The 18,946-nt window shown below is 43.0% G+C and overlaps 1 protein-coding gene across 8 annotated transcripts in view; it reads left to right on the top strand.

The window, feature by feature from the left end:
* Positions 1–18,946, top strand: part of rgs3a (regulator of G protein signaling 3a) — a 191,626-nt gene that overhangs the window by 135,270 nt on the left and 37,410 nt on the right. For 7 of the 8 annotated variants that reach the window (XM_055659929.1, XM_055659931.1, XM_055659928.1 and 4 more), the window contains one exon: positions 16,287–16,976. In XM_055659929.1, the coding sequence (XP_055515904.1) occupies positions 16,287–16,976 (690 nt within the window). Of the gene's footprint in view, positions 1–639; positions 869–16,286; positions 16,977–18,946 lie in introns of those variants that run through there. The other variant, XM_055659934.1, reaches the window with a different exon arrangement.

Here is an 18,946-nt window from a genome sequence, read left to right as displayed (position 1 = left end):
CAAATCAATGTGAAAAGGTGCACTGCTTGAGGGTGAAGCATTTTTCTGGCTGCACTGAAGTGAGGAGAGGTGTGGGGAGTACTAGCGGTGATATCTCTAGTACAGGTGTAGGAAACCATTGTAATCACCGTGTGTATTTCTATGACTGATGGTGCTGCTTCTGTGACATTAATCTCATCTTGAACTCACTCCGAGACACCAGTAGACAAATGTATAAGAGAAGTCCGTCCAGAATTTCTGGATTAAAGCACAATCTGGTTGTAATAAATGGGTTAATGTTGAACTAAACGATGTCAGAGACATGATGTAAATATTTGCACCTAGAACATATTTTAGGAGTCAAGAGATCCATTGTTGTGCCCTCATGATTTATATTATTTAGTCAATAGAATGGTCTGGTAATATGCGCCGTCTAGTTGGGAAAAAGTTGAATATACATTGCTTCAATATTTGTATTTGACTCCATATGTCTTTGTCAGCAAGCAATTCCTTTTGGGAACTGATTCCATGCAGGCCTAAAATTAGGCATATGCGGCACATAAAGAAATGCAAAATATGCTTTGAAAGAGATGTTGCCTTATGGAATGCGCATTGATAAACAATCACAGGTCTGACAGACTCCAGAAGCATTCACTTGGTGCTGATTGCTGGATGTGTGGAGGTATGCTGCTGTTTATCTCCTCCCTTCTGCCCTCGTTACATCTGTCCACATGCATATGTGAGAGCAGTGGGCTGTTAGTTTTTCACAATGGGAGAGGGTTCAGTGCAATCCTGGGCACCTTGTGAAGAACCACAGTCTTGTTCTGGTGTGTTTTAATTTGAAGAACAGCTGACACAGCCCTGCTCTCCCTGACACTGGCTTGCTAAGGTGCGTTCCACTATACATCCATTACTTTCAAAATGTGGAGTTATGCTTGCAATCTATTATTTATGAACTATTTGCTAATTGTTTCCTGGTGCTGGCCAGTGGATTATTGCCGAGAACTTAATGCAATCTGTGAGGAAATTTGAATTTACTCCGAGCTTTTAGTGACCGCATATCTTCCGTCTGTTATCTCTTTCCACTTACAGGTTTTCAGCTTGCCTATAAATCTAAATGAAAAATGCTAATTATTACAAAATATATTGACTGTCAGAGTTTGTACTTGCTTCGGTCAGTCCATCTTGTTTTACAATATACTCTAATTTCCTGTTTACCAGTCGGGTTGTAGCGAGAGCACATTCAGTTGTCATTTCTTTAGTGTTTTCAGGATTAAGTCCTTGGGTTTAAAGGCTGCCCAGCCCAGTAATGCAGAACCTTGATTCCACCCAAAGCACAGAACTTCCAGCGGGAAAATTAAAGGCATCTCTTCTCCCATTCAAACTTTTGATGGTGATTCTGTCGGCTCACTGCTGGGGGACATCCCCATTTTGACAACCGTAACTTGAAAGGATAAATGCTTCTCGTAAAGTTACCCTGCTGATTAAATATATTGGAAGATGCAAAATGAAAAGAAACATTAATTCAGCTCTTTTAATTTCAGATTGGTTTAGCCCCTCTGTAGAACGTATACTGACAATTAAAAGCAGGTTGCTCATTCATCACTTTGGTAGTTTTTTATCTAGTGATGTTATTACCTCACACTCATATAATTTTTTTTTTGCCAATCTACGTTTTGTTTTGTCAGAACTGTACAGGAGATGATGCAGTCGACTCCCATGCCAGCAGCTGTGTCATTGAAATAATGATGGTCTCATTCATCCAGGGCTAAAAGATTGGTCTGATCAGCGAGAGTGTGAGGCTCTTCATTCACAGCCCTTGTGGGCCTTGTGAGGAAGCCCAAGCTACTCAATTGATTGCAGCACGTATATCACAACACTAGGACAATATTAACAACACACACATAACAACACGCACTATAAACACAAGATGAGATATCGGGTGGGATCAATAGAGTTCGGGGCAGGTGTCGGCCTTTTTGTCCTTCATGCCTGAGCTTCCATTCGTGAAGGTCTAGGCTGATTGTGCCTTTAGAGCCAGTCTCCATAGCCCTTAAATGAACCCAGTTCATTAAATGGAGTCTCCCCGGTGGGATGGAGAATTGCAAAGATGCATTGCCTTCCGACTCCTGCCCCTTTATTCAGAGACTGTGTCCCTGGTTCTCCACCCGATCATTTCATCCACAAAAATGTGCGCAGACCAGTTCACTAAAAGTGCATAAGGACATTTGCAATCGTGGTAAAAAAAAAGTCAAGTTTGTACGTTACTGATTACGTATGAGTAAAACAAGGTGGCAGAACTGCATTAAGTAGAATTACTCTGCAAGAAATTTTGTGAGCAGCCATGTGCGTATGTGTTTGTGCTTGTGTTTCAGCTAATTACTTTAATTGATTTTTTGATTGCAGTTAAGTTCTTTACATCTCCGATATTGAAAGTCTGTAAGTGGAACATAGATGCCTATGTTGTAAAACTTCAACAGCATCTGCTGAGAGTATGGAACCATTTAATGCTGGAGCCATTTCACAACAATCACTTTGAATCCTGTAACCCGATTCTGTGCAAGCTGTGCATCTCTTCATGTTATCAACCGAGTAATTTGACCTTAAGTTTTCAGAGAAATAATAGCCAATTCAAACATACACACAAAAATATGACCAATGCTAAAACTCACACTGCAACATGGAACATTAATTTGTATCAGTAATCTGTCTAGCTGGCCGCTTTAAAGATTCAGCTTTTTCTCTGTTAAAAGGCTCATGAACAAAAACCTGAACATAGAATTTCACACTCTTTCTGATGAACTTGTGAAGGGGAAATAGAACCACTTCACTGAGAAGGAATGGACACTATCAATAGACATGTCATGCAGCATTATGATCTTATAGATCATGGATACATTTTTATATATATATATATATATATATATATATATATATATATATATATATATATATATACATATGTGTATATATATATGTGTGTGTATATATATATATATATATATATATATATATATATATATATATGTGTGTGTATATATATATGTGTATATGTGTATGTGTGTCTATATATATATATGTGTGTGTTGTGTGTGTACTAAAATTCATTCATAAAATATATATATTTATATATTTGTTTATCAGCAAATCAAGGGTGTGTGTGTATATATATATATATAGATATATATAGATATATATATATATATAGATAGATATATATAGATATAGAATCAAAAAATATATAGAATTCATTAATGATATTTAAATATCCAAGTAAACGTCACCCATCCTTTTTCTCCAAGATGCTATCTGACCCACTAGTTACTCCAGCACTTTATGTCTACTTTTTAATCTAGAAAAGTACTCTTTTGTAGATCTTGGAATTTTTCGTACATTGTCCTGTACTCTTATGACATTTTTTTCACTGGGAGGGCGGTGGGTGTACTACCAGACTGGGGAACCACCAGAGTACCAGAGTTTACTACAATCTACCAGAGGAGGTAGTTCAAGCAGATACTATAACAGCATTTAAATGCACTTGGGTAGGTACATGAATAAGAAATGCTGAGAAGGACATGGGCCAAATGTTGGTAAATGGGAGTAGCTTAGATGGGCCATCTTGGTTGGCATGGACATGATGGGCCGAAGGGCCTGTTTCTGTGCTGTATGGTTGTATGAATCTATGATTCTATGATATGGAAGGAGCTATTTGGCCCATCGAGTCTATGCCAGCTTTCAGGGCATTCCAATTCCCCCGACTATTTCTAGCTGTCCTATTTGTCTTTCATATGTCCATCTACTCCCCTGCCACCCACTTGTACACTCAGGATAAGTTACAGCAGCCAATTAAGCTACTAACTTAACCACATTGGTGACCCTTAAACTCAGCAACCCACAGCAACCCAAGGTCAGTGCTGGACTAAGGTTGCCGGTGATGTTTGACAGGACCACATACTTATTGGGACCTAATATATTTTCCTGTTATTGTGCTATTTCATTTTTTTTTTACATTTTTTTAATGGAACCAAAAATCAGCTCACTTCTAAATTTTTAAGAGTTGAAATATGTGGTTAGGATATTATACACCAATTGGCTATTCTGAACTTTTAAATCATGCTTGCATAGTTATCAAGACCTTTATGATTTTCAGATTTTTTAAGTACGGAGTTGACATTTGGAAAAAAAATGATCACCAAGAAATTGACTTGAGGAGTTTTAAGCTGCTCCCTCTAAGTTTTGTAAGTTTCTGGCTGATTTTCATTACTGGTTAGTTAAAAATGCCTTTAAATCTTAAATAGGTCACAGCTTTACCTCAAGTGACAAGGAAAAATATGCTTCCAAATCAGGATGATGAAATATGTTATTAATAGTTTTCTGATGATACAGGCCACATTATGTTGTGTTAACTTAGCAAGAGACATATTTGAAATAGGACTCCTATAATATTGATAACATTAATATATATTATTTTAGTGCTATAAAATTAAGAGTGGTTAATTGGAGCTGATATATTTCTATGTAAGTTTGCTCCACGCTCCTCTGTTCATATAGATGCAGTTGGTCCACTTTGAGAGTACATTTAAAAATAGCATTTACAGTCGGTATTTAAATCGTCTAGATTAGCTTGTGATGCTGGGTTAGTTAGTGGTTTCAGGCAAAGTTTAACATTTGATTAACCCTGCAAATCTAGGGCATTTGTGCATTGGGATTAAACCTGGCGTATTTTCAGCCAGGCTATATTTAGATTCAAATTTGGAAAATTAAAAATACCCCGGCGCACAACTCTCCAAAGCTGGTTCTGCTCCTTAACGGAGCCCCGTTACACTCGACAAGAGACTATTGCCAACAGTTTTGTAAAGTTGGGAATTGGCGCTGATACCTGTAGTGGAGCAATAGCCAGATCAAGATCAGCTCCATCCTGGTTTGTTCATGACTTCTCTTCATCTGCTACAAAACGGTAGAGTGGCAAGGAGTTACGTTCTTTAATATTTGGGAAACACTTCGATGTATTTCACTTTCAGACTGATTGCATGCGATATGGCTACACGGGACAAAGGGCGAGTTTTCATTTTGTGTTAATTTAGAAAGTTAAAAATCGATGAAGGAAAAACCAGGGCCTTAGATCTGAATTCTGAGTTGACCTCTGCTGAGATTCCATGCTGAAAGATAGTCACCAGCATTCACGTCTTGGACTGCTCCGACATTATTTCATCCCACTTTACAACACTGCAGAATAGGTGGCGCAATGGTAGAGTTGCTGCCTTACAGCGGCAGAGACCCAGGTTCGATCCTGACTACGGGTGCTATCTGTATGGAGTTTGTACGTTCTCCCCATGACTGCGTGGGTTTTGTCCGGGTGCTCCGATTTCCTACCACACTCCAAAGACGTACAGGTTTATAGCGCAGGCTCGGCGATCGTTTCACTGAACACCTCCGCTCAGTCTGTCTTAACCTACCTGATCTCCTGGTGGCTCAGCACTTCAACTCCCCCTCCCATTCCCAATCTGACCTTTCTGTTCTGGGCCTCCTCCATTGTTAGAGTGAGGCCCAGCGCAAATTGGGGGAAACAGCACCTCATATGTCGCTTGGGTAGTTTACGCCCAAGTGGTATGAACATTGTCTCCTCTAACTTCCCTTGACTTTTCTCTCCATCCCCTTTCTCTTCCCAGTTCTCCCACTAGTCTTTCTGTCTCCGCCTACATTCTATCTATGTCCCGCCCCAACCACTGCCATCTGAAGAAGGGTCTCGACCCGAAACGTCGCCTATTACTTCTCACCCGCTGAGTTACTCCAGCATTTTGTGTCTATCTTCGATTTAAACATCTGCAGTTCTTTCTTATACAGGTTTGTAGGTTAATTGGCTTCAGTAAAAACGTATACATTTTCCCTAGTGTGCAGGACAGTGCCAGTGTACGGAGGGTGATCGATGGTCACTGTGGGCTCAGTTGGCCGATGATATGCTGTATCTCTAAAATCTAAACTCCACACAGACAGCACCCGAGGCTGGGATTGAACCCAGGTCTCTGGTGCTGTGAGGCAGCGGCTCTACCAGCTGCGCCACTGTGCCACCCAAGTGTCGCTTCTTCTCATAGAGTGTGGTTAATCTCTGGCATCCCTCATCCCGGAGAGTGAGGAGCATAGATCATTGGGAGGAATTTGAAGAGGAAGTTGATGTATTTCTGAAAGAAGGCCTGGGATAGATCTGCCATGGTGCTCTAGAATGACAGGGCATATTTGAAGGGCTGAGTGGCCCAGCCCTGCCCCAATACTCTTCTGCTTTTATATTCTTTTTACAATTTCCTGCGTTGCCCTTGTACCTTGATCTTGATTCTTTGTTATCCTTCTTACATTTCCATAGCCTTTTATAAAATCAAATCTGCAAATGACTCTAATTGCATTTGGGTTGCCTCTCTAGCTTGTTAAGTAATGTGAAAAAGATTTTTAGGCATAATTGTTCAACCAGCTGTAAGTATCAAAATCTGTGCTTGGTATCCGATCTCTATTCTCACATCTATTAGTTAAGTGCACCAAGTGGTGATGCTTTGGATATGAAACTCTACAGACCATGTCACACCTAATAGCTTTTCGGGTTACGACATGACTTGACCCCTGCGAAGAAATTCAGTGATGAAGGCAATTTATAGATTACTGGTACCTTCATTATTTTTAATATGGAAATTGGATTTGTGCCCTTAGATCCTGACTCATTAGGCCCGGTGCTCCAGTCTCCACAAAGCAATGGAGAACAATCAAAGAGATGCAGTCACACATACGTACTCACTCACTCACTCACTCACTCACTTGCACGCACTCACAAACTCACTCACTTGCACACACACTCACGCGCACGCACACACACTCACTCACTCACACACACACGCGCGCACACGCACACACACACACACGCGCACGCACTCACAAACTCACTCATGCGCACACACACACTCACGCGCACGCACACACTCACTCACGTACACAGTCACTCACATACACACTCTCACTCATGTACACATACACGCACTCACGCGTACACACACTCATGTGTACACACACACTCATGCGCGCACACACACACACACACTAAAATTATGTAGCAGGCCTTACCCAGGCAGTACACAAGTATTGCCACGTTTTGACACCGACAAAGTTACTGTAATAATGGTTTGAATATAGTTCCTTGTAAAGCAAGGTGTTTTTTAGCATTATTCACAAGCCGAGTTGCTTTGAAGATCCGCGATGTATGTGTGACATGTTCCGTGTCCTGATGCTGTCAAGAGCAGTGAGATGAATGCATTTCTGGTGGAACAAAAGCAAAATGCTGCAGATGATGTAAACCTGAAATAAAGTTAAAACTGGTGAAAACTCTCAGCGGATAAGACATAAGATCAGAATTAGGTCATTCGGCCTAATTCATCGAGTCCACTCTGCCATCCGATCATTTTTCCCTCTCAAACTCATTCTCCTGCCTTCTCCCCGTTGTCCTTGACACCCTTACTAATCAAGAACCAACCTCTGCTTTAACAATACCCAATGACGCCCCCCTCAGCCGTCTGTGGCAATTCTACAGATTTACCACCCTCTGGCTGAAGAAATTCCTCCAAAACAGAGTCATGGTGGTTTGATGCAGAGTGTGTTATGGCTTGGACACTGGGAAGAATCTTGGTCGCTCTTTGTGAAATGCCTCGGCATCCTCGGTCCAAATATCACCGTGATCCTCACGCCCAATATCAGGGAGCCTCCCTGGTTGGACACACCCATGTTAAATAGCAGTCTGTGTTGGTGCATTTCAATCCATGTCTCTTTTACAAAGGCCATGTTCAAGAATGTTAAGTTCAATAAGTGCATTCTTAAGGGCCTGTCCCACTTAGGCGATTGTTTGGACGACTGCTGGCGACTAGTGTCGCTGGGGTGTCGCCTGTATGGTCGTGAGGAGTCTCCTCAGTCGCCCAAAGAGTCGTAGTGTTTTTCTGGTCGCCACTGGATTTTGAAATGTTCAAAACTTTTCAGCGACTGTGGGCTTGTCGTAGCTTGTCTCCTCCTGACGTAGGTTGTCGCCAAGTGACGTAGGTTGTAGCAGTTGCTGACTTTGGTGAATTCCATTGTCGTAGTTGCTGGCAGTCACCTAAAAAATCGCCTAAGTGGGACAGGCCCATTAGTCCAGTCGCCGTTTTTTTGGCAACCTGCTACGACTATGACAGTCACGGGCAGTCGCCTAAAAAAATCGCCTAGTGGGACAGGCCCTTTAGTTTCTTTAGTTTGGCTACCACTCTGCAGATGTGTTAGATTATTGGAGATAGACACAAAAAGCTGGAGTAACTCAGCGGGACAGGCAGCATCAATGGAGAGCAGGAATGGGTGATGTTTCGGGTCGAGACTCTTCTCCAGACTATTGGCCTCCAATCTGAAAATATGACATTGAATACCCTCTGATGAAAATTAGATCAAAAGAGGGCTTTGTTCATTTATTTTGCAACAAATCCAATACCCGACATGATGTGAATATTAAATGCATGGTCAACTGAGTATTATTCTCTCTGACTTGTTCTAATGTACTCGATAATGCTAGGGCTTGTTTTTATGTAAAGAGGAAATGAAAGAATTAAATGGTTGAACCATTATTCTCTTTCTCTGTAAACTGGTCATGATCCGTTGAGTATTTTGTTCTTTTTGCAAATTAATTAGATTGCAGCGAACCACCATTATGATTGGCAAATGCATTAAAAATTAAATGTAAAGTCTGAGAAAGAACCGTTCTATTTGGTCAGTGGAGGTGCATGGTACTCTCTGGGCCAGCGAATCTGTGTCGTGTCCCGATGATATAAAGAGCAGTGCGATGAATGGGTTTCTGATGGAACAAAACCAAAATGTTGCAGATGATGTGAAACTGAAATAAAGTAAAACGTTGGAAACTCTCAGCGGGTAAGGCAGGATACACAAGAAGAGAGAGACCACACAAGAGAAGTGAATCTGTATTAGGCTCTTCAGGCCAATTAATCTATCTGGGCCAGTGATGCTTCTTCTTCTCTCGTAATGTTAAAACTAGTTTAGTTTAGTTTAGTGTCACGTGTACCCAGTTACAGTGAAAAGCTTTTTGTTGCGTGCTAACCAGTCAGCGGAAAGTCTATACATGATTACAACCAAGTCGTCCCCAGTGTACAGAAACAGGATAAAGGGAATAATGTTTAGTGCAGGATTAAGTCCAGTTAAGTCCGATTAAAGGTCATCTGTACTGAACCAAAGGAGACCTTTGTGTCCATAAGAGATAGGAACAGAATTGGGCCATTCGGCCCATCGAGCCTACTCAATCATTCAATCATGGCTGATCTATTTTTCCCTCTCAACCCCAATCTGCTGACTTCTGACTTCTCTCCGTAATCTTTGACGCCTTCAATAATCAGGAGCCTATCAAACTCCACTTTAAAAATACTCAATGACTTGGCCTCCATAGCCATCCGTGGCGATGAGCTGCACAGATTCATCAGCCTCTTCATCTCCATTCTTCCTTATCTCCATTCTACCCGTGTTGTACTGTACTACACTGAGAATGTGGCATTCGAATCCCATAATTCGAATGCCTCTCTCCTTTTCTCCCCTCTGTATCCTTTTCTATAATCAACTGGTTCTCTGAAGAAGGATCTCGACCCGAAACGTCACCCATTCCTTCTCTCCAGAGATCCTGCCTGTCCCGCTGACTTCCTCCAGCTTTTTGCGTCTATCTTCAATTATATATCCCACAATGGTCTGTACTAAAGTTGGCACGAAATTTTGGAATCCCGTATTGGGTCCCCTCACCTCTCCCGAGAAACAGCTGTAAACTTCCTTCATAATTATAATGACTTACTCTAATTATTTCTGCTCTATTCTATCCTTAGCTCTAAGGTCCTTCATGAATTAGTATTCCCAAGGCAGCAGCTGATATTTCAATTGCTTTTTACCTATATCTGTTATTTTTATACTCAATTTCCTATCTATTAAAATCCCAAGTTCAAATATGCAATCTCCCTCTCCCTTTAGAGGGCAGAAATGAAATTGTCTTTGACATTAGTTACCTCAAATGAATTCGGGGAAATAACAAAGGTGGCAATAATACAATAATAGAAGTAATACAAATCTGAAAAGTAATAAAAAAAGGTTGATAAAAAATGCTGGAGAACTCAGCGGATGAGGCAGCATCTATGGAGCGAAGGAAATAGGCAACGTTTCGGGACGAAACGTTGCCTATTTCCTTCGCTCCATAGATGCTGCCTCACCCGCTGAGTTTCCCCAGCATTTTTGTCTACCGTCGATTTTCCAGCATCTGCAGTTCCTTCTTAAATAAAAAAGGTTATTGTTTTAAACAGGATTAGTGATGTGGAAGGTGCCTTCTGGAGACGAGCAAAGCATGGAGCAACCCATTTCTTCATATACTCCACTGTTAGATGGGTATCATGCTCTGGGTTGCTTCACTAATAACATTTTTTTTTTAACAGAACATGTTTTAGACTGACCAAACATGATATATTGAGTACGATCCCCACTCACCCATCCACTATGAGTATATCACAGAAAGTTAATAGCTCATTGAGACAAAGTCTGGAAATAGGTCCTTTAGTTCATCCAGTCTATTCTGAACAAAATCTCATACTAATCTTAATTTTATTCTTCCCTCAGTTTGCATCGACAATCCCTTCTCCTCAGTCTGAAACGTAATCTGTCCATGTTCTTCAGGGATGCTGCCTGACCCGTTGAGTTCCAAGAGTCACACAGCATGAAATATATGTTTTGAATTCAGCCGAATAAATTTTGTAGGCAGTGTACGAAATGCAGCTGTGTTCATACAACTCACCAACAATATCTTGGCAGGAATGTATAAGCAAGGAACGGCAGAGGCTGGTTTACAAAAAAAGATACAAAGTGCTGGAGTAACTCAGTGAGTCAGGCACAACTCTGGAGTACATGGATAGTTGACATTTCGAGGTTGGGACCCTTCTTCAGACCGATAAATGTTCCCCACCTGAAACATCTCCTATCGACGTTTTCCGGAGATACTGCCTGATCCGTTGAGTACTCCAGTGTCTTTATTCTAGGCAAGACTGTTGTCTATTTCTCTACCTGTTGGAGGGACTCAACAGGTCAGGTAGCATCTAAGTTTTTTCATTTAAAGATACAGCGCAGAAACAGGCCCTTCGGCCCACTGAGTCCGCACCGACCAGCGATGCCCGCACACCAACACTATCCGGCACGCACTACGGACAATTTGCACATACACCAAGCCAAAGAACCTACATACCTGTAAGTCATTGGAGCTTGGGAGGAAACCGAAAATCTCGGAGAAAACCTATGCAGTCATGGGGAGAACGTAGGGACTCCGTACAGACAGCACCCGTAGTAGGGATCGAACCCGGGTCTCCGGTGCTGCGAGCGCTGTAAGGCAGCAACTCTACCGCTGTGCCACCGTGGTCGCCCAAGTGCCCACACAGGATCGTGCAGTGGAAAGATCGGCCTTCCTGAGGGTGAACACACGAGTGACGACTGGTCTGGATGGAGTCCCATCCCGTATCCTCTGATCCTGTGCGGACCAGCTGTCAGGAATATACATGGACATCTTTAACCTCTCGCTTAAGTGATAGGCGAAGATTTCTGCCATTCGGCCCATCTCATCCGCCATTCAATCATGTCTGATCTATCTCTTCCACCTAACCCCATCTGACACCCACAATAGTTGAGAAACTATTTATCTATGCCTTAAAAATATCCGCTGACTTTGCCTCCACAGACTTGTGTGGCAAATAATTCCACAGGTTCACCACCCTCTGACTAAATAAATTCCTCCTCATCTCCTTCCTAAAAGAACATCTTTTAATTCTGAGGCCATGACCTCTAGTCCTAGACTCTCCCACTCGTGGAACCATCGCATTTTAGATTTCAGACTTCACATTTTGGAGATGCAGAGTGGAAACGGGCACTGCTCCATTCTGAGATCCCTACCTGCTTTAACAAGACCACTATCATCCCAGTGCCAACGAAAAGCAAGGTAGCGACCTTAATGTATCAACCAGTGGCTCCAGCAGCAAGGTACCATCCAGTGGCTCTGATACCCACCATCGTGAAGTGCAAATGCCATCTCCCTGGCCCTTCATTCATTGCTGAAATATCGAAATAAGAAGGACTCCTACATCAGACTCCTATTTATTGAATATAATTCCACTGTAAACATTGGTACCTGTCAATTGCCACAAGTGTGTGCAGTTTGCATGAGAAAGTGGGATAACATAGAACTAGTATGAATGGGTGATCAATGGTCGGTGTGGACTCAGTGGGTCGAAGGTCCAGCTTCTACTCTGTATCCGTAAACCAAACCATAGTTCTAACCACACTCATCTCTAAATTCCTGGACCCCTGACTCTGCCCCTGGATCATTGACATTCTGACCCACAGACCACAATCAGTGAGGCTAGTTGACAAAGCATCCTCCACAATAACGCTTAACACTGGTGCCCCGCAAGGATGCATCCTCAACCCCTTACCCCACTCCCTGTACACTGAGGACTGCGAGACCAATTCCTGCTTCAGGTTCGCAGATAATACAACCAAAGTGGGCCAGACGTTGAACAATGAAGAAACGGAATATGGGAAGGAGATAGCCGAATAACATTGGGCCAAGACTCTTATACGGACTTCTTTAGTGCTCGGGGTGAAACCCCGATCTTCTAATCTACCTCATTGCAACCCTTGCACTTTTTTAGATCTGCACTTTCTTTGCAGCTATAACGCTATATTCCGCACTCTGTTTATTTTCTCTTTTGCATTACCGGATGTCATAATTTGTGTTATTATTTCCCTGGATAGCATGCAGTGTAAAGTTGAATTGAGTTTAGTTTTATTATCATGTGTACCGAGGTACAGTGAAAAGCTTTTGTGGTGGGCTAACCAGTCAGCGGAAAAACAAGACACGATTACAATCAAGCCATCCACAGTGTACAGATACACGATAAAAGGAATAACATGAATAATGTTTAATGCAAGATAAAGCCAGTAAAATCCAATCAAAGATAGTCCAAGGGTCTCCAATGAGGTAGATAGTAGTTCATGATTGCTCTCTGGTTGTGGTTGGATGGTTCAGTTGCTTGATAACTGCTGGGAAGAAACTGTCCCTGAATCTGGAGGTGTGGGTTTTCACACTTCTATACTTTTTGCCCAATGGGGGAGGGGAGTTTGTCAATGTATCTCGGTGCACGTGACATTAAGAAACCAAACCAATACCGATCAGGTCTGGACTAGTCTGGAAAAAGGATCTCGACCCAAAACGGCATCAATTTCTCTCCACAGACGCTACCTGATCTGCTGAGTTCCTCCAGCACCTCTTCTTTCTTTTGCTGCAGCTTCCAGTACCCGCAGTCTCCTGTGCCTTGCCCTTCAAGTAGTTGAAACATCAAAACAGGTTTCACTGCAGACTCTTTAATATAACTTTGCAGTCACATCAAACTGTATGCAGCTGTTCCACTGAAAGCAAGCTAAGTCGATCTATAATTTGAATCTATGTTTGGAAAATCATTTTACATACACCTGCAATAATTCCTAATCAATAATTCCAGTTCCACACAATAAAACTGCCTCACTGATGTCTCTGGTCTCTCAGTAAACCAATAACGCTGGCTTCGGGATGGAGATGCGAGTTAAAATCATACAAATTGATCTTTAAAAGAGATGTTTTCAATATTTAGATGTAATGATCTGCTGCGTATCTCAGGCATTTTAATTTTCACGAAGTTCAGGACATGAAGCCAGAATTTCCTGGAGGCATAAATAACAGAGGGAAGTTTGAAAGTGTTCTGTGGCACTCTCTGATTCATTATTTTAATAGTTGTAGCAACCAACATATAATGAGTGATGAGAGAGAGCAAAGTGCCATAAAATGTGAGTGCTCAAACAATACCTGTGAGAGGGCCATCGACTGAGTGCTTCTTTAAGCGTTTCAGAGGGTACCAGTATCGCAATGTATTGTCTGCATTGTAAACACAAGGAACTGCAGATGCTGGCAGACAAAAAAAAGGTGCAAAGTGCTGGAGTAACTCCACGATTCAGGCAGCATCTCTGCAGAACACGGATAGGTAACCTTTCAGGTCTGAAGAAGGGTCCCGACCCGAACCGTCTCCTATCCATGTTCTCCAGCGATGCTGCCAGACCCGCTGAGTTACTCCAGCATCTTCTATTTTCCTGCCGCATTGTCAGCAAGCTCTTGCAGGCCTGATATGTAGGAAGGAACTGCGGATGCTTGTTTATACCAAGGATATGGACACAAAGTGCTGGAGTAACTCTGCAGGTCAGGCAGCATCTCTGGAGAAAGAGAAGAGGAGAATGGGTGATAGAGAATTGAGGAAAAAACTTCTTCACCCAGAGAGTTGTGAATCAGTGGAATTCTCTGCCACAGAAGGCAGTGGAGGCCAATTCGCTGGATGTATTCAAGAGTTAGATTTAGCTCTTAGGGCTAAAGGAATCCAGGGATATGGGGAAAAATCAGGAACAGGGTACTGATTTTAGATGATTAGCCATGGTCAGCTCTCTTCACCTCGTGTTGAATGGTGATGCTGGCTCAGAGGGCCAAATGGCCTATTTTCCATGCTTCTGGGTGATGATTTGGGTCAGAATCTTTCTTCAGACTGAAAGTAGATGTGTGGGGGGGGGGGGGGGGGGGGGGAAAACTGGAGGTGAGAAAAGGCTGGCAACAGATGACCTCTGGTAGGATGGAGTCCATAATGGCCCATTGATGGCTGGGGAAGGTGTGATATCGAGTATCTATCCTGCAGAGTTGATGCAGGGATGTGAAGGCTATTTCTTTTCACAGGGACTGAGTTCCCATAGAATTCCATCTGCTGCATTCTGAACTTCACCCTTTGCATGGGGAAGCGACAGAAGTTCACTTCTTCACAATTTAACAAACTATCCGATTTCTCCTTTGTTGACTTTGGTGGGAGTAACGTTCGGGCAAAGTGAGGTTCTGATCTAACCACATCAGTTTTCCTGCAGCCTAATGTTACCGTTCTCATTTTATAGGGTCAATGACTTTACTCATTTTTGTGTTGGTAAACAATTTTAAATTTTTGAAATTCGTGCTTATTTGTGCTGGTATCACTGAAACAGTTCATTACATTTGGGTTTTTTTTCCAGTAACTGTTTAGGGACAAATGACATCATTTTAGTTTAACAAATTGTAAATTATTCAATATGAAAGAAACGTGAGTTGGTAAAATAGCTGACTAGAGATGCATCGATCAGCCGAACAACACACATTAAGGATTAATTTTTGAAGATTATAAAAGTAGGAAAGCATAGATAGGGTGGACATTCAGAATCTTTTTCACAGAACTGAAATATCTAATACTAGTATGGGTGGCACGGTGGCACAGCGGTTGAGTTGCTGCCTTACAGCGCTTGCAGCGCCGGAGACCCGGGTTCGATCCCGACCACGGGTGCTGTCTGTACGGAGTTTGTGCGTTCTCCTCGTGACAGCATGGGTTTTCTCCGAGATCTTCCGCTTCCTCCCACACTCCAAAGACGTACAGGTTTGTAGGTGAATTGGCTTGGTGTATGTGTAAATTGTTCCAAGTGTGTGCAGGATAGTGTTAATGTGTGGGGATCACTGATCAGCGCAGACTCGGTGGGCCGAAGGGCCTGTTCCCGCACTGTATCTCTAAAACTGAAACTAAAACTGTAGGGCATAGCTTTAGGGTGAGTGGGAAAGATTAAAGGAGATGTGTGGCGTGTTTTTTCCACATGGGATGGTAAGTGCCTGCAATGCATTGCCAGGGGTGGTGGTGGAAACAGATACAACAGTGGCATTTTGGATAGGCACATGCATATGCAGGAAATGGAGGGATACGGATTATATATAGGCAGATAAGAGTTGGTTTTAGCATTATGTTCAGCACAAACATTGTGGGCCGAAGGGCCTGTTCCTATGCTGTACTGTTCTATGTAGAAACAAAGAACTGCAGATGCTGGTTGAAAGAAAGACACTAAGTGCTGGAGTAACTCAACGGGTCGGTCAGTATCTCTGGAGAAAAAGGATCGGAGACGTTACACATTGGAGTAACACATCCCTGATCCGATGAGTTACTCCAGCACTTTGTGTCGATCTGTACTGTTCCATGTCATCTGATTGTGCAAAGACTTTATGACTGTTTGTTCTAACAGCTAATTGGCAAATGTTAATGGTAAATAAATAAGGCATAACATGCCGTTTTAGTCCGAACCTGTCCTTTCCGTTTTACATTAGCCGATGATCAACTCGTTTAATATATTTCACTATTTCCTTTTCTCCACAACAGATGCTCGACCCAAAATCAGACGAGCAACCTGAGCTGCTGCCCGAGGAGAAAGTTCCCACCAACGATCTCCAGCCGACTGATGAAGGAGAGGTCGGTGGCCAGAAGCTCCCAGAGAAAGAAGTGGCTGCCGAAGGGGAAAATGAAAGCCCAGAGGAAGCAAAAGAGCTTGTGGACAAGCGAGACATCGGTGAGTCACAGGCTCCCCAGCGGCTGCCGTTCAACATACCCGAGGTCAGGCTGGACACCACGTTTGCCCAAAGTAGTGAAGATCTGCCCACTCTAGCCATCGATGGCGATGAAGATGATGAAGATGATGAAGACGATGATGATGATGATGATGATGATGAAGATGATGATGATGATGATGAGGAGGAGAGTGACGACTGCTGCCTGGACGCTTGCGGAGCTAAGCGCCGCAGTATGATCGAGACGTCGGACTGCGAGAAGCACTGCACCCTCTCCATCCAGAACTCCCTGCGCCGGCGAACACATAGTGAGGGCAGCCTGAAGCAGGAGCCCAAGTCCCAGTGCTTTAAATCCGACAACGCGCTCAACTGTGTGGGGTGCGATGGTCAGAAAGGAAAAGGGAACTGGGCCCCACCCTCCCCAAAGACCCTCAAGAAAGAGCTGGCTAATGTGAAAAACGGCGGCTCCATGCATCAACTGTGCCTCATCTTCTCTGGACGCAGGGTGAGTACTCCGTTAGTTAGTAGTTAGTTAGTAGTTAGTCAGTAGTTAGTTAGTAGTTAGTTAGTAGTTAGTTAGTAGTTAGTCAGTAGTTAGTTAGTAGTTAGTCAGTAGTTAGCTAGTAGTTAGTCAGTAGTTAGTTAGTAGTTAGTCAGTAGTTAGTTAGTAGTTAGTCAGTAGTTAGTTAATAGTTAGTCAATAGTTAGTTAGTCGTTAGTTAGTCCCTCAGATCAGCTCATGGCTCTGCTTGTACCAAGTCGGCTGGCAAATATCTGCATGATACTCGTTTGAAATGTACATCCTTGTCATGAAAGGCTACCATCACCTAAACAATATGTTTTCCAAATCGGGAGAGGATTTAGAAATCGGAGGTGTAAAAGGACTTGGGAGTGCTGGTGCAGGATTCCTAAAAACTTACTTTGCAAGTTGAATTGATAGTAAGGAAGGCGAATGCAAAGTTAGCATTTATTTTGGGAGGACTAGAATATAAAAGCAGGGATGTAATGCTGAGGCTCAATAAGGCACTGGTCGGGCAGCATTTGGAGCATTGTGAGCAGTTTAGGGCCCCTTATCTGAAGAAGGATGTGCTGGCTCTGAATAGGATCCAGTGGAGGTTTGTGAGAATTATTCCAGGAATGATTGTGTTAGCATATAATGAGCATTTGAGGGCACTGGGCCTGTACTCGCTGCAGTTTAGAAGAATAAGGGGGGACATTGAAACTTACAGAATAGTGAAAGGCTTGGATCGAGTGAATGTGGAGAGGATGTTTCCACTAGTGGGAGAGTCTAAGACCAGAGGCCATAGCCTCAGAATAAAAGGACGTAGGAAGGAGATGACGAGGAATTGTTTTAGTCAGAGGGTGGTGAAAATGTGGAAGTCATTGCCACGGAAGGCTGTGGAGGCCAAGTCAATGGATATTTTTTAAAGCGGAGATGATAGATTCTTGATTAGCACAGGTGTTAGGAGTAATGGGGAGAAAGCAGGAGACTGGGGTTGAGATGGAAGGATAGATCAGCCATGGCTGAATGGTGGAGTAGCGTTGATGGGCCAAATGGCCTAATTCTACTCCTATCACTTATGAACTTGTGAACAGACTCCCCATGAAGCAGGGACTTGCTGGACCACTAAAGCCGACTAAACAGGTGCACGATAATGCACGATAGATAATGTGACTGGGACATGCTGCCAGTGAGGAAATGGGGGAGGCAGATGCGATCATGACATTGAAAAGGCATTTCGACACTCACATCAACATACAGAGAATGGAGGGATTTGGATCATGGTGATCTAGACCGTCAGAACCTTGTCTTCCCAGGGTAGAGATGTCAAAGACTAGAGGGCACAGTTCTAAGGTCAGAGGAGCAAAGTTTAAAGATGTGAGGGGCAGGTTTTTGTACACAGAGAGTTGTGGGTGCCTGCAATGCACTGCCTGGGGTGGTGGCGGAGGCAGATGAGAGGGCTCTTTGAGAGACACATGGATACACAGGGAATGGAGGGATTTGGGTCACATTCAGACATTAACTTTGCATCATATTTGGCACAGGCATTGTGGGCAGAAGGGCCTGTTCTTGCACTGTACTGCTTGATGTGCAGCGAGATGGAATGAGTTTAATTTGGCATCATAGAACATAGAACATGAAACAGTACCAGAAGGGGCGCTTCGCCCCATAATGCCTGTGCCAAACATATTGTCAATATCATTTCTTGTATACTTTCACATTACCCCATATCCCTCCGTTCCCCAACAAATCCATGTGATTATCCAAAAGTCTCTTAAATGTCACTCTTGTATCTGCCTCCACCACCACCCCCACCCCTGGCAGCGCATTCCAGGCACCCACCACCCTCTGTGTGAAAAAAACCCTCTCCCTTAAACTTTTCCCATTTCACTTTAAAGCTATGCCCTCTAGTATTCGATTTTTCCATCCTGAGGAAAAGGTTCTGATTGTCTACCCTATTTATGCCTCTCATC

This window comes from Leucoraja erinacea, chromosome 31 (genome assembly GCF_028641065.1).
Source record: "Leucoraja erinacea ecotype New England chromosome 31, Leri_hhj_1, whole genome shotgun sequence".
NCBI classification, from domain to species: Eukaryota; Metazoa; Chordata; class Chondrichthyes; order Rajiformes; family Rajidae; genus Leucoraja; species Leucoraja erinaceus.
The sequence above is the reverse complement of the archived record's forward strand: the minus strand, read 5'-3'. Positions and strand labels throughout refer to the sequence as shown.